Source organism: Amblyraja radiata, chromosome 17 (genome assembly GCF_010909765.2).
Source record: "Amblyraja radiata isolate CabotCenter1 chromosome 17, sAmbRad1.1.pri, whole genome shotgun sequence".
NCBI classification, from domain to species: Eukaryota; Metazoa; Chordata; class Chondrichthyes; order Rajiformes; family Rajidae; genus Amblyraja; species Amblyraja radiata.
The window spans coordinates 16,236,500-16,250,784 of NC_045972.1; the positions used below are offsets into that span (position 1 = coordinate 16,236,500).

The window sequence follows — 14,285 nt, forward strand, 5'->3', positions numbered from 1 at the left end:
GCATATATAAAGTGCTTTATATTTGTTTGCCGAAACTCAAATACATTTACAGTAAATTCACTTTGGTATAAACCTAATTCAAAGTTACATATTTGCTCTTTGACTGATGGTTTCAAATTGCTAGATATTTATTTCAATATCGAGCAACCACCCGGCAGTTTTTGTAAGTATTGCATTTTGTTTCCAACTGTATGTTAAACCTAATTGGTTTATTGTCTGTAAACTAGGCTGTTGATTTATTGATCGATGAGTCAAGTTACACTGGTGAATCCGAGGCCAGTAATAAGAGTACTGCATCTTTGCCAGAATCTGGAGATACAACTTCTTTTCAAAACATTGCATTTATGGGAACCCTAGTGCAATATGGGAATGGAAAGGTACCTTCTTTATTTAATTACTATTTTAAAGAGCCGATAAACAGATTTACACAAGCAGCCTTAAGCTACATCATGGTATTACACTGGTGAACAACTCTTAACCTACAGGAACAGATGGAAAAAAAACCATTCTTCCAGTTTTTCGCTTGCAGCTTGTTCTTGTTTTTATGTTGAGGTAGTATGGATAGTTGCTCTCTCAGCTCTCTGTTGCACTCAGACGAGACACCAGAAAGGCATAATACCAATTTGTTAATGCTATGGACTCTTATATATCGGCGAGACCAAGCGCAGACTGGGAGATGGTTTCGCTGAACACCTTGACCTGTGCGATCTCCAGGTGCGAAACATTTCAACTCCCCTTTCCATTCCCACACTGACTTTTCTGTCCTGGGCCTCCTCCACTGTCAGAATAAGGCCAAACGCAAACAGGAGGAACAGCAGCTCATATTTTGCTTGTGCTGCTTACAACCCAGTGGTATGAATATTGATTTCTCTAATTTTAAGTAATCTTTGCATTCCCCCTCTCTCCATCAGTCCCCGACACTCATCGTCCTGCTAGTTTCAGTTTGTATCCCTTTCTTATCACCTCTTCCACAGCCACAATGGACCATTGTGAGCTCCGCCTTTCTTGAATCATCAGTGCTGGCTGTTTGTTCTGTACCTTTTCATACCTCTAGTTTCCCTCTCCCCACGACTCTCAGCCTGAAGAAGGGGGTCGACCCGAAACATCACCTATCCCTTTCTCCAGAGATGCTGCCTGACCCGCTGAGTTACTCCAGAATGTTATGTCTTATCTTTGGTGTAAACCAGCATCTGCTGTCCCTTCCCAACAATTTGTTAAGGCGGAATGTTCATTCTATGCACCTTCTTTAGGCTACATGTGGAAATACACCTTTAGCACAAGTATATCTGCCACAATGTTGCTGGTGTTGGATTCAGCCACATCTTTGAACCACATGAATGACAGGCCTATACAATTTAGTTTTAGTATTTTCTCCCCCAATAAAGATTTTCCATAGTATGAAGTGTATGCGTTATGCGCCAACCTTGTAGATTGATAGAAAAAATAGGGTTGTTCCACTCTTATATTAGTTTCACTAGCAGTTCAAGTTCAACACTTTCAAACATTTCATCATCCCTGTGTTTTTAATCCAAATTTCCAGCATTGCTTCCATTTTTGTTTACCAATTTCACATTTTCATTGTGCTTCCTCTAAGTTTTTGCTTCCTTGCACTTTCCACCATTTTGTCATTTAACTATCCTCCCTTCATCACTGATTTTGCTTTTTATCTATCTTCTCCTGTTATCACCCTCTTTCTGTGCATTTTGTATATCTTTAACTGTTTCCAGTTCTGACAGTGCCTAATCAGTTTGAACAAGCGTCCCATCCCGAAATGTTGTCTATCCATTTCCCCAGCCGACCCACTGAGTTCCTCCAGCAGTTTGTTTTTTATTCGTGATTCTATCGTCTGCAGTCCTATGTGCCTCCCTGATAAAGGGCCTGCCATTCAAACCATTAACCATGGATGCATTCTGTCCTGCTGAGCATTCTGTTTTAGACTACTGACTGACTGCATTCTGTTTTAGACTACTACTGACTCCACTATAAACCCACTGATTCCCATGGCTATCTAGACTACACTTTTTCCCACTATGCTTCCTGTAAGGACCCCACTCCCAATTCCTCTGTCTACGCCGCATCTGCACCCAGGATGAGGTGTTCCACACCAGGGCATCGGAGATGTCCTCATTCTTCAGGGGACGGGGGTTCCCCTCTTCTACCATAGATGAGGCTCTCATCAGGGTCTCTTCTATACCCCGTGCCTCTGCTCTCACTCCCCATCCCCCTCACTCATAACAAGAGCAGAGTCCCCCTTGTCCTCACCTTCCACCCTACCAGCCGTCACGTACAACAAATAATCCTCCGTCATTTTCGCCACCTCCAACGTGACCCCATCACTTGCCACATCTTCTCATCTCCCCCCAGTCTGCTTTCCGCAGAGTCGCTCCCTCCGTAACTTCCTAGTCAATTCGTCCCTTCCCTCCCACACCACCCCCTCCCCGGGCACTTTCCCTTGCAACTGCAAGAAATGGTACACTTCGCCGAACACCTCCGCTCGATTCGCAATAACCAACCTGGTCTCCCGGTGGCTCAGCACTTCAACTCCCCCTCCCATTCTGAATCCGACCTTTCTGTCCTGGGCCTCCTCCATGGCAAGAGTGAGGACCACCGTAAATTGGAGGAGCAGCACCTCATATTTTGCTTGGGCTGTTTGCACCCCAGCGGTATGAAGATTGACTTCTCTAATTTCAGGTAGTCCTTACTTCCTCCTCCTCTTCTCAGCTCTCTCGCAGCCCACTGGCTCCACCTCTTCCTTTCTCCTTCCCGCCCCACTCACATCAGTCTGAAGAAGGGTTTCGACCCAAAACGTTGCTTATTTCCTTCGCTCCATATTTGCTGCCTCACCCGCTGAGTTTCTCCAGCATTTTTGTCTACCTTCGATTTTCCAGCATCTGTAGTTCCTTCTTAAACATTCTGTTTTTATTGATGACTCCCTTCAAATAAAAAGCATAAGAAACAAGCTGCAAACAAACAATGACAGTGCTATAAATAAATAAATGACCTAGAGGCTGGGATTATATGTTGATTTTTCTAAGAAAATAAGTTTAAAATGACGTTATTGTCATTTATTTGCTTTCTCTTATCCATACTATTATAGTGACTATCATAAGCCTCATGTTTTCTTGATCCCAAAACTCACTTGTTTTGTTGGTTATGGGTGTAGACCCATTACGCAGCAAAAAAATTACATGCTGACCTTAAAGGTCAGATATAAATCTTAAGATAATATATTAATCTGCTGTTTGCCTCCATTACATTAAATCAAAAGAAGGTAGCCTGGTTGCATTGTGAGATTGTCCCATTGATTGGCATGGATGTGTTTTGAGTGTTATAATCTCCACCTATTTTAAACAGCACTTTGCAGAGACCAGGTAATAGTTCTGTGTTAACTGTGAATTACAAGGCAGAACCCAAAAACATTATATTGTGATGAAATCAATAGGCCAAAATATTTCCAGCATTCATAGCAATATATAAACACAAATTATTTCTCTGAACGTTCTCCTTGGTAGAAGCAACCCATCTTCAGTAAGATATCAAGACACAAGGAACTGCAGATGCTGGTTTACAAGATAAATGCAAAATGCTGGAGTACTGTCACAATATATTGTGTGCGTCTACATTTATTTTTAATGTTGTACTTTCATTGTATCCAGGGCATTGTGATTGCAACTGGTGAAAACTCTGAGTTTGGAGAAGTTTTTAAAATGATGCAAACTGAGAAGGTATGATTGGCTTGTTTATTGCTCAGCATCTTTTTGTTTTTAGCTATTATTTTAAAAAGAGGTAGTACATGTTGATTTTTTAATTTACCTCTCACACTGGGGCACATTGATGCAAGACTGTTGCCCCAGAGCCTCTGGATGTTGCTGCTTCTTCCAGCAAGACCCTGGGTATATAAAATATTCTGCTGGAAGCCACATGTGGCAGAGGGTGATGCAGGAGCTGTCTCAGTGTAGACACCCTTTGCCTGTGAGCAGCCTCTTTCAGAGCTGATTCAAGAGTCAAGAGTGTTTTATTGTCATATGTACCAAAATAGAACAATGGAATTCTTCATTCGTAATTGGTAATTCGTAACTGTCACTGTATATCATGTTGTTACTTGTGGGCGGAGCACCAAGGCAAATTCCATGTATGTGAATAATTGGCCAATAAACTTACTTACTTACTTAATTGCTGCAGCAGCAGCAGCAGCACAACAGGTTTGTGAATGCAGTGCTCGATAGCATGTGCGAATGCCGGTTTATACCGAAGATAGACACAAAATGCTGGAGTTACTCAACGGATCAGGCAGCATCTCTGGAGAGAAAGGATGGGTGACGTTTCTGGTCAGAACTCCTCTTCAGATTAAGTCTGTCTGAAGAAGGGTTCATAAGTTCATAGGTTCTTCAAGCAGAATTAGGTCATTCGTCCCATCCAGTCTACTCTGCTATTCAATCATGGCTGATCTGTATTTCCCTAACAACCCCATTCTCCTGCCTTCTCCCCATCACCCTGACACCCCTATTAAACAAGATACCATCTTTGGAGCTGAAACATCATCCGTCCTTTTTTCTCCAGAGATGCTGCCTGGCCTGTTGAATGACTCCAGCACTTTGTGTCTATCTGTCCGTACTCTATAGAGTTCTTGTTATTTCTTTTCACATTTAGTGTCCTTAAATGCTAACACACGTTGAAATCAATTTAAACATTGACTCGAACATATATGGTTAATGAAAAATTAACTACTTTACCAATAAGTAGTTAATTTCTGAAGAAGTAAAGTGGCCAGATTACCCATCAGGAATTTAAGGTGGCCATTTCCCACTACCATCCAGCTACTTATACACTTTCTATTTAAACCCATCTCAGATGATACAACCAGCTGGATAGTATCACCCAATAGATTTTTGGACCTCACAGAAGGCAACAAGTTACATTTGCATTTGCATTTGAAACCTGCTTTTCACTGATGACTATGTTACAATTCTGCATTTCAAGCATGAACCTGTTCACTGCCAAGTTTGTTTTTTTCTATTGGCCATGGGGGGGGGGGGGGGTTAAATGCTACATTTCTCTGCAAGTTTTTGGTTTCCCCCGCTGATGTCCCCTGATTTTGCACTTCCTGATTTCTATATGAATACTCTAATGTACCTTATGATGTAATGTAGTTGACTGTACGAAGAAAATAAATCCAATTACTATGGCTTATAGCATATTTGTTATGAAATGAAACCATGTGAAAACTTGTAAACAATGCCATGTGTTTATACTTGTTAATTATTATTTCCCCCTCACTTGTCTAGGCTCCAAAGACCCCCTTACAAAAAAGCATGGATAAGTTAGGGAAGCAATTATCGCTGTTTTCATTTTCAATAATAGGTAAGTTGTATTAAAAACCTTTCTTTTCTGTTTGTCCCATAAACATAATGCATGTGTTGGTAGGTCACCTTCCACTCAGCTTACAACGAACCATTATATATGTTCTTAACATCGTCTGCTTTGATCTGTCATTTTCACACCTTACCCTTCCATATCTCCAAACTCCCTCCCCCCTGACTCTCAGTCTGAGGAAGGGTGTTGACCTGAAACCTCACACATTCCTTCTCTCCAGAGATGCTGTCTGTCCCATTGAGTTACTCCAGCATTTTGTGTCTATCTTCAACATAATGTATGTGATTATTTTAAATTTTAATCAGGGTGTAACACTAATAACATTATTCAATCAAGCAGATTTGTGGCATCTTAATTTGTCAACATTAACTCAGGGTAAATGAGGATAATGCCAGTTTCTCATCTGAGGCGTTGCCTTTCATAAACAAAAAATGTGAGCCCACAGAAATTACACTTTTACTTTGTGCAAGGTCCTTCCCTATTGATTAGAGGGAGATTATGTCAGAGAGGTTATGGGGAAAGGCAGGAGAATGGAGTTAGGTGGGAGAGATAGATCAGCCATGATTGAATGGTGGAGTAGAATTGATGGGCCAAATGGCCTAATTCTACTCCTATCACTTATGACCTTATGATTTGACATATGTTTGGCTATTTATGAAAATATCCAAATCATAATCCGATTTGGTTGTAGAATCCTAAACGCAAAATGTTGGTGCAGATTGACTGTGCCTGCCCTGCCTAATTAAACCAATATTTGAAAGGAATAAGTGGCAGTGTTTTAAGGGTCTGTAGCATTCCAGTGTAAAACTGCTTGGGGAACAGTTGTTACTTTGGCCCTAGAATATACAGCGATGTGGAAGATGTGCCTCAAATGTCTTCATTAATGATTCTTGCATTTTTCAATACAAATGTCAAATTGTCCCCTTCAGGTTTAATGATGCTGATTGGTTGGTTACAAGGGAAGAGTCTCCTTGGCATGTTTACCATAGGAGTTAGGTAAGAATATAAGCATTTTGCTTCTTAACGTGATGCACCAGAAAACCAGTGTCGTAGTCATACACTGCGGAAACAGGCCCTTTGGCCCAACTTGCCCACACTGACCAACATGCCACATCTACATAGTCCCACCTGCCTGCATTTGACCCATATCGCTCTAAACCTATCCTTTCCATGTACCTATTTAAATTCCTCTTAAACATGTGCCAGCATCAACTACCTCCTCCGACAGCTCGTTCCATACACACACTGCCCATTATGTTAAAAAAAAGTTAACCCTGAGGTCCCTATTTAATCTTCCCCCTCACCATAAACCTATGGCCTCTGATTCTTGATTTCCCCTACTCTTGGCAAAAGACTTTGTGCGTTCACCCGATCTATTCCTCTCATGATTTTGTACAGAGTGACATTTGTGTTGGGTTTTATGACCTGGAAATTGTTATGCACGAGGGAAAGTTCATTAAACTGGTGATCTACGGTGCACAAAGTATAAACTGTGCATGGGCTCCTCACTACAATAAATTCGATTACATACAAAACAAAGGCCTTGGGTGCTGAAGCATTACCTTGTCACATTAGTGAGCACAAAGCATTTTCATCCACTGACTCCCCAAGGGCGGATAGAGGCCCAAGAGGCTACAGATGCTCTAAAATGTAGCAAAGAAAGGAGAGCTTCTGGAGGAACACAGCGGATCACACAGCTGCTGTGGAGGGAAATGTTTTTGGTCAAGATCCACCATTTAGACTGATGTTTTGGATTAAGCCCCTTCATCTGGACAGAATGATGTCTAGGCACAGAGTCTTGACCTGAACTCGGGTAGATGTTGGGCTGTGGTGGCAGCAGTGCAAGCGGTGAAGTGGAGGGAGGCCTAGGGTCGGGGGTTAGGAGAAGCTGAGCTTCCATGGGGAAGTAGAGGTTGGAATTAGGCCAGAACAGGGAGAGGGATGCAACTGACAATTTACAAAGCAGACTTGGCTTCAATCAGGATGCATGGAGTGATGAGTGCACCGGGGTCCAGCTCTCGAGGAACATCCATAGCAAGGGGGAGGGGACGTGGTTGGGATCATGAGTAAGGAATAGGCAGAGAACTTCAAGGGACAAATCTGGAGCTGCATTCAAGCTTTAGATCCAGCAACCTCAGACTTGGTATTGCAGGTCTCGTTGAAAGTTAGCACTATGGCTAAGCCTGCTACTGAATGAGTGAACCATGAGCCTCCATGCTGGCAGGCCTGGAGTTGAGACTGGAACTCAGGTGAGGTGTTGGCTCAGACCTGTTGGTTGGCGTAGAAGGGACGAGAGTCGGCGGAGTCACTGGTGGAGGCCCGCGGGGAGGGGGGTGGGGGGGGGGGGGTGGGGGTGGGCGGCTGGGCAGGAATAAAGTTTCACTCTCAGTCTGAAGAAGGGTCTTCACCCGAAACGTCACTTTTTTTTTCTTCAGTGATACTGCCTGACCCGTCGAGTTACACCAGCATTTTGTGCTCAATTGCATCTTGCATAATAAGCATTTATTTATCACCTGGCTAAGCACTTTGCTGTGGTCATTCCTAGCATGGAAACGACAGGCCACACTAATTAGTAAATAGTCATTGCAGCCTTTTCTATAAGAACACCTATTATTTCCCTCCTAGTGAAGAAGATAATTGGTCAATTGTATGGTATTTCTAAGCAATTGTGAATACCACAGGTTGAAAGAAAATGGCTTTATCAAGTTACCTGCAATATATGACCTTCATCCCATTGATTCCCAAAATAACATTTTTGGTAAAGTTCAAGAGAAAGAACTGCCAATGGATGTGCAATATCTTAGAAACTCTAAGTTCAATGTTTCCCAAAAGTCAATGGTCACTATTCCACATTTCTACCAGTTGAAATAACATCAGAGCTGAGAAACTCAAGGCATACAGTATGGCTGTAATCATTGACAGAGCCAAAATAATGGGAATGCAAACCCAACCATATCTATGCAAAGATCACAATGTCATTTAGTTGTTGGCTTGCACAATTATATACATTCCTTAATATTGAGAGTTAGAGTTCCAGATTATAGACATTTCTTTAAATGGTCATGTCAAAAAATGATTGATTGCTGCTCATCATTGCATACCGGATAACATCCAGTGTGCATCAATTTTGTTGATCAGCTGGTAATGTAGCACCTTATCTGGAGCAAACTAACTTTGTCCATGGTTCCCACATCACATTACTGTCTAATGACCCCCAACAGCTCCCTCTGTGCCCAAGCTATGTTTAGTTTAGTTTAGTTTAGAGATACACCGTGGAACAGGGGGCGCTGACCTGTGCGCGGCTGCCCAGCCAGCAGCTGTCTGTCTTTTCATCTTTTTTTTAAATTTTTAGTTAGTTAAAGTGTTTTTGTTTCTGGAGTTCTAGACTTTTTTATGTGGGGGGTGGGGGGGGGGAAAGGGGGAAACTACCTTTCAGGGTCCCTACCTGGTCGGAGAGGCAGCTTTTCTCCGGGCTGCAGTTTCGACCCGTCCTCGCGGCCTACCAGCGGGCCTGGAGCGGCGTTTCCTGACGGGGACCGCCCAGAACCACGGCTTCGGCAGCGGCACAGCGCTGGAGCGCTATCGTGGAGCGGGCGATGCCTTGCCTGGGTCGCCGCGCTGGAGCTCCGGTGAGCTGAAGACCGCCGGGAACAACATCGCGGAGCTGCGGGTCTGAGGAGCGGCCAGCTGCGGGCGGCGGCGCTGAACTGTACACCGGGAGCCTGGGATCTCGCGACGAGATCGCCAGTTGTGGAGCTCCAACCGGCGCGGCCTTGTCGGCTTCGGAAGCCGCGGCCTCCAGTACGGAAGCGGCCGTTCCAGGGTTCCCATGCCGCTGTGAGGACTCTCCCGACGCCGGAGCACCATCACCCGGCGAGAACGGCCAGGAACATCGGGCCTCCGTAGAGGCAACTGTGGAGGCCTCAATTGGCTCGACTATGGGTGAACTGGGGTTGGGGACTGGACTTTGTGCCTTCCCTCATGGTGGGAGCCATTGTGGGGGGATGTTCTTTATGTTTAAATCTCTTATTAATGTTATGTCTGTATTCTTTCTTTATGTGCTGCATTGGCAAGAAGCATTTCACTACACCTAGGTGTATGTGACCAATAAATAACCTTTGAACCTTTGAAACAGGCCCTTTGGCCCACCGAGTTCGCACCGACCAGCAATCCCCACTATTTAACACTATCCTACACTAGGGACAGTTTTTACATTTATACCAAGCCAATTAACTTACAAACCTGCACGTCTTTGGAGTGTTGGACAAAACCAACATTTTTCTAAGAAAACCCACACAGGTCATGGGGAGAACATACATACTCCGTACAGACAGCACCCATAGCCAGGATCGAACCGTGTCTCTGGCGCTGTAAGCGATGTAAGGCAGGACACTAATGCAGCGCCACTATGCTGCACAATCATAGATTGCAGCTGTTATCTCATAGAGATATGTATTCTGAGGCCAGATAGGATCAGTCCTGACTGTAACACAGTTCTTTGTTCTTTGATAGCCTGGCTGTCGCGGCTATTCCAGAAGGCCTACCAATCGTTGTCACGGTAACATTAGCTCTAGGTGTGATTCGAATGTCGAAAAAGAGAGTCATAGTAAAGAAACTTCCTGTGGTGGAAACGCTGGGTAAGTCAACAACTTACTTGGTAACTTTAACTTTTTGAAGTTAACATTGTGATTTATTTTATCTTTGAATAACTTGGACTTTGTTACTTGCTTCCAGAAAAAAATTGCCGAGATGTATCAGTATGTGGAAGAGTCAATTTGTTAAAAAATATATTTTGTATAATTAACAAAAGATGTCTAATTATGTCTACATTTGCTCTGCATAGAGTTATTTTTAGAGTCATAAAATCAGACAACGTGGAAAACAGGCCCTTTGGCCCAACTTGACAATGCTGACCAACAAGCCGCAATTACACTAGTCGCACCTGCCTGCATTTGGTCCATATCCTTCTAAACATTTCCTATGCATTTACCTGTTCAAAAGTCTTTTAAATGTTATGATAGTACCTGCCTCATCTACCTTCTCTGGCTGCTTGTTGCATATACCCATCCCCTTTGCGTTTTATATTAAAAAAACATTGTCCCTCAGGTTTGTATTAAATATTCCCCCCCCCCCCCGCCTTAAACCTATATCGTCTAATTCTCGATTACACTATTCTGGGCAAAATGACAATACTTTTACTCTATCTATTTCTTGAAAAACACTCCGAACTGCCATGGCATCTGAAGTACCCTGTCTTGATATCTTAATTTACAAGTTAATTCTTGAGTACTTTTGGGGAGAATTAAGTACTGCTCCTAAAGCAGGTAATTATTAAGCTTGCTGTTTATTTATAGGTTGCTGTAATGTCATCTGCTCCGATAAGACTGGCACCCTTACAGCCAATCAGATGACTGTAACACGATTACTTGCATCAGATGGCACGCAGGCAGAGGTTGGTATTAAAGTACCTTAAAAACTAACTTAAGAATTTAGCCGAGAGATACAGTGTGGAAACAAGCCCTTCGGCCCACAGAGCCTGCTCTGACCAAAGATCACCCACTTCACTAGCACTATCCTACACACTAGGGACAATATACAACTTTTACCGAAACCAATTAACCTACAAATCTGTATGCCTTTGGACGTGTGGGAGGAAACTGGAGCACCAGGAGAAAACCTATACAGTCACAGGGAGAACGTATACTCTCCGTACAGACTGCACCCGAAGTCAGGATCGGACACGGGTCTCAGGCGTCATAATGCAGCAGCTCAACTGCTGCACAACTGCGCCGCCATAACTATGAAGAAAGTTACTAAATTTACCAAGAGAAGAAAACATGCCATGGGGAAATGCTCCAGATCTCGCTCACCCAGTCCCTCATGCCTGTACTTGCATTTTTTGGAAGCAGCAAATTGAATTTCTAAATTTTTATCTGAATGGCAAAGGAACTGCTTAAACTATGCACTTTGGACACAACTGCCCACAGAGGTTTCGTAGGTTTCTTATCCTGGACCTCCATTCTCCTGGCCTCTGGTTAAAGATATACCTTCTGTAAGAAATTACATGAAATAGAAGCAAGAGTGGATCATGTAATCTTTCATTCCTGCAAAGGAATTCATTAATGTTCAGAGGCAGGGAACGGATGTGAGTGGGATAAAATAGAACTAGTGTGAATGGTACCCATGAACTCGTTGGGCCGAAGGGCTTGTTTCCATGCTGTCGAGGGTCAAGAGTGAAGTATTTGATTGTCATATGTCCCAAACAGAACAATTACATTCTTACTTGCAACCACACAACAGAATATGAAAATAATATAAGCAAAATGAAGTTCTGCATATATAATAGACCCACACATGCGCACACAACACACAATAATAGTGCAAAAAGACAAAACCAATGCCCCCCAAGTCTATAGTTCAGAGCTTATTCAATGATTATTTAGACGTTGTTATGTTTAATAGCTTGATGGCTGTAAGGAAGCAGCTGTTCCTTAACCTGGACATTACAGTTTTCAGGATCCTATATATTGCTTCCCGATGGCTGGAGTGAAATGAACTAAACTAAACTAAAAAATATATCTTTTATCTCAGTGCCACTTCCTGCATTAACCCTACATTCCTTAATTCCTTGAATAGCCAAACGTTTGTCAATCTCTATACTAAATATACGTTGTGATTGAGCCTCCGCACCCCTTTTGGGTAGAAAATTTCAAAGATTCAGTACCCGCTGAAAGAAAATATTATTTTCATGCTTGACCCAATTACCAACCAATTACTTTGAGAATGACCCCAGCTTTTAGAAACTCCAGCCAAGGGAAAGGACATCTCTACATTTACCAAGCCCCATGAGTGTTGAATTAAAAACATAAAATGCTAAAACACTCATCAGGTCAGGCAGCAAATGTGGAAAGAGAAATTGAGTTAATGTTTAGTTTAATTTTGCGATACGGAGCGGAAGCAGGCCCTTCGGCCCACCGAGTATGTATCGACCAGCAATCCCCGCACATTAACACTATCCTACACATGCTGGAGACAATTTACACATACACCTAGCCAACTAACATAGAAACATAGAAACATAGAAATTAGGTGCAGGAGTAGGCCATTCGGCCCTTCGAGCCTGCACCGCCATTCAATATGATCATGGCTGATCATCCAACTCAGTATCCCGTACCTGCCTTCTCTCCATACCCTCTGATCCCCTTAGCCACAAGGGCCAAATCTAACTCCCTCTTAAATATAGCCAATGAACTGGCCTCGACTACCCTCTGTGGCAGGGAGTTCCAGAGATTCACCACTCTCTGTGTGAAAAAAGTTTTTCTCATCTCGGTTTTAAAGGATTTCCCCCTTATCCTTAAGCTGTGACCCCTTGTCCTGGACTTCCCCAACATCGGGAGCAATCTTCCTGCATCTAGCCTGTCCAACCCCTTAAGAATTTTGTAAGTTTCTATAAGATCCCCTCTCAATCTCCTAAATTCTAGAGAGTATAAACCAAGTCTATCCAGTCTTTCTTCATAAGACAGTCCTGACATCCCAGGAATCAGTCTGGTGAACCTTCTCTGCACTCCCTCTATGGCAATAATGTCCTTCCTCAGATTTGGAGACCAAAACTGTACGCAATACTCCAGGTGTGGTCTCACCAAGACCCTGTACAACTGCAGTAGAACCTCCCTGCTCCTATACTCAAATCCTTTTGCTATGAAAGCTAACATACCATTCGCTTTCTTCACTGCCTGCTGCACCTGCATGCCCACTTTCAATGACTGGTGTACCATGACACCCAGGTCTCGCTGCATCTCCCCTTTTCCTAGTCGGCCACCTACAAACCTGTACGTCTTTGGAGTATGGTAGAAAAATGAAGATCTCGTAGAAAACCCATGTAGTCGTGGGGAGAACGTACAAACTCTGTACAGCAGCCCCCGTAGTCATGATCGAACCCGGGTCTCCAGCGCTGCCAGCACTGTAAGGCAGCATCTTTACCGCTGAGTCACTGTGCCGCCTCTAAGATTCCCATAAGCATATGAAGTTTCAGTGAGATCACCTCTCACTTATCTAAACAGCCAAACGGACTGGATATACACAACCTAATAGAATCCTCCTATCCTAGGAATCAATTTGGTGAACCTTCATTTTACCTCCTCTGTAATATGTGCATCATTCTTCTGGCAGGGAGACTAAACCACAATGCAATTTTACAGAGCTCTGTGTTATTGTTGTAGGATATCACTTCTCTTGAATCTGGGGCATAGAGTTTCATCAACTAGCCAGACGTAAGAATTCTCACAGAGGCATGCAGACTTCAAAGTTGAGAGTAATACCCACGCATTGTGTCAGTACTCAGAATTTTAGGCATGGAATAAGCACGTCACTGTTATACATGGCTTGTTAAGTACTATCAATAGTCCATGAATTTCCAGGCATGGCAATGAAAATTACATTTAATGCAACGCCTTTAATTTGAAAGATACTTTAAATCCAAAGTTTTTGGCTGTTAGTTGAGGTAGAAAGTAGGTAATTTGTCTACCTTCATGTTGTAACAGATGGTTAGGCACGTTCCTTTAGCAAGGGGTGCAGGTGTCCAGTCTACAGAACAGCATAGCAACACTTACACGGACTTTACCATTTTAATTTTAAATGCATACATGTGGGGAGGACAGAAGTTATGCTTACTCGTACTCAAAAATAAATGCCCAAAGCAAACAAACTCACTTATTATTTGAAGACAGGGATATACAGCTCATAGATGATAGCTTTACCCAATTAAAAAGTGAGGTACAGATGAAAATATTTAACACGCTCCAGAAGCACTATTTGGCATTAAAAATACATTAGACTTCGGAGATACAGTGTGGAAACAGGCCCTTTGACCCACCGAGTGTGCACCGACTAGCAATCGTCCCAAATGCTGACAC

The 14,285-nt window shown here is 43.0% G+C and overlaps 1 protein-coding gene across 1 annotated transcript in view; it reads left to right on the forward strand.

Annotated features, from left to right (window-relative positions):
• The window catches only part of atp2c2 (ATPase secretory pathway Ca2+ transporting 2), a 70,924-nt gene that overhangs the window by 33,590 nt on the left and 23,049 nt on the right, over positions 1–14,285 (forward strand). The window contains exons 8-13 of the mRNA XM_033035784.1: positions 228–377; positions 3,657–3,725; positions 5,286–5,361; positions 6,303–6,369; positions 9,886–10,010; positions 10,728–10,825. Coding sequence (XP_032891675.1) covers positions 228–377; positions 3,657–3,725; positions 5,286–5,361; positions 6,303–6,369; positions 9,886–10,010; positions 10,728–10,825 — 585 coding nt within the window. The remainder of the gene's footprint in view (positions 1–227; positions 378–3,656; positions 3,726–5,285; positions 5,362–6,302; positions 6,370–9,885; positions 10,011–10,727; positions 10,826–14,285) is intronic.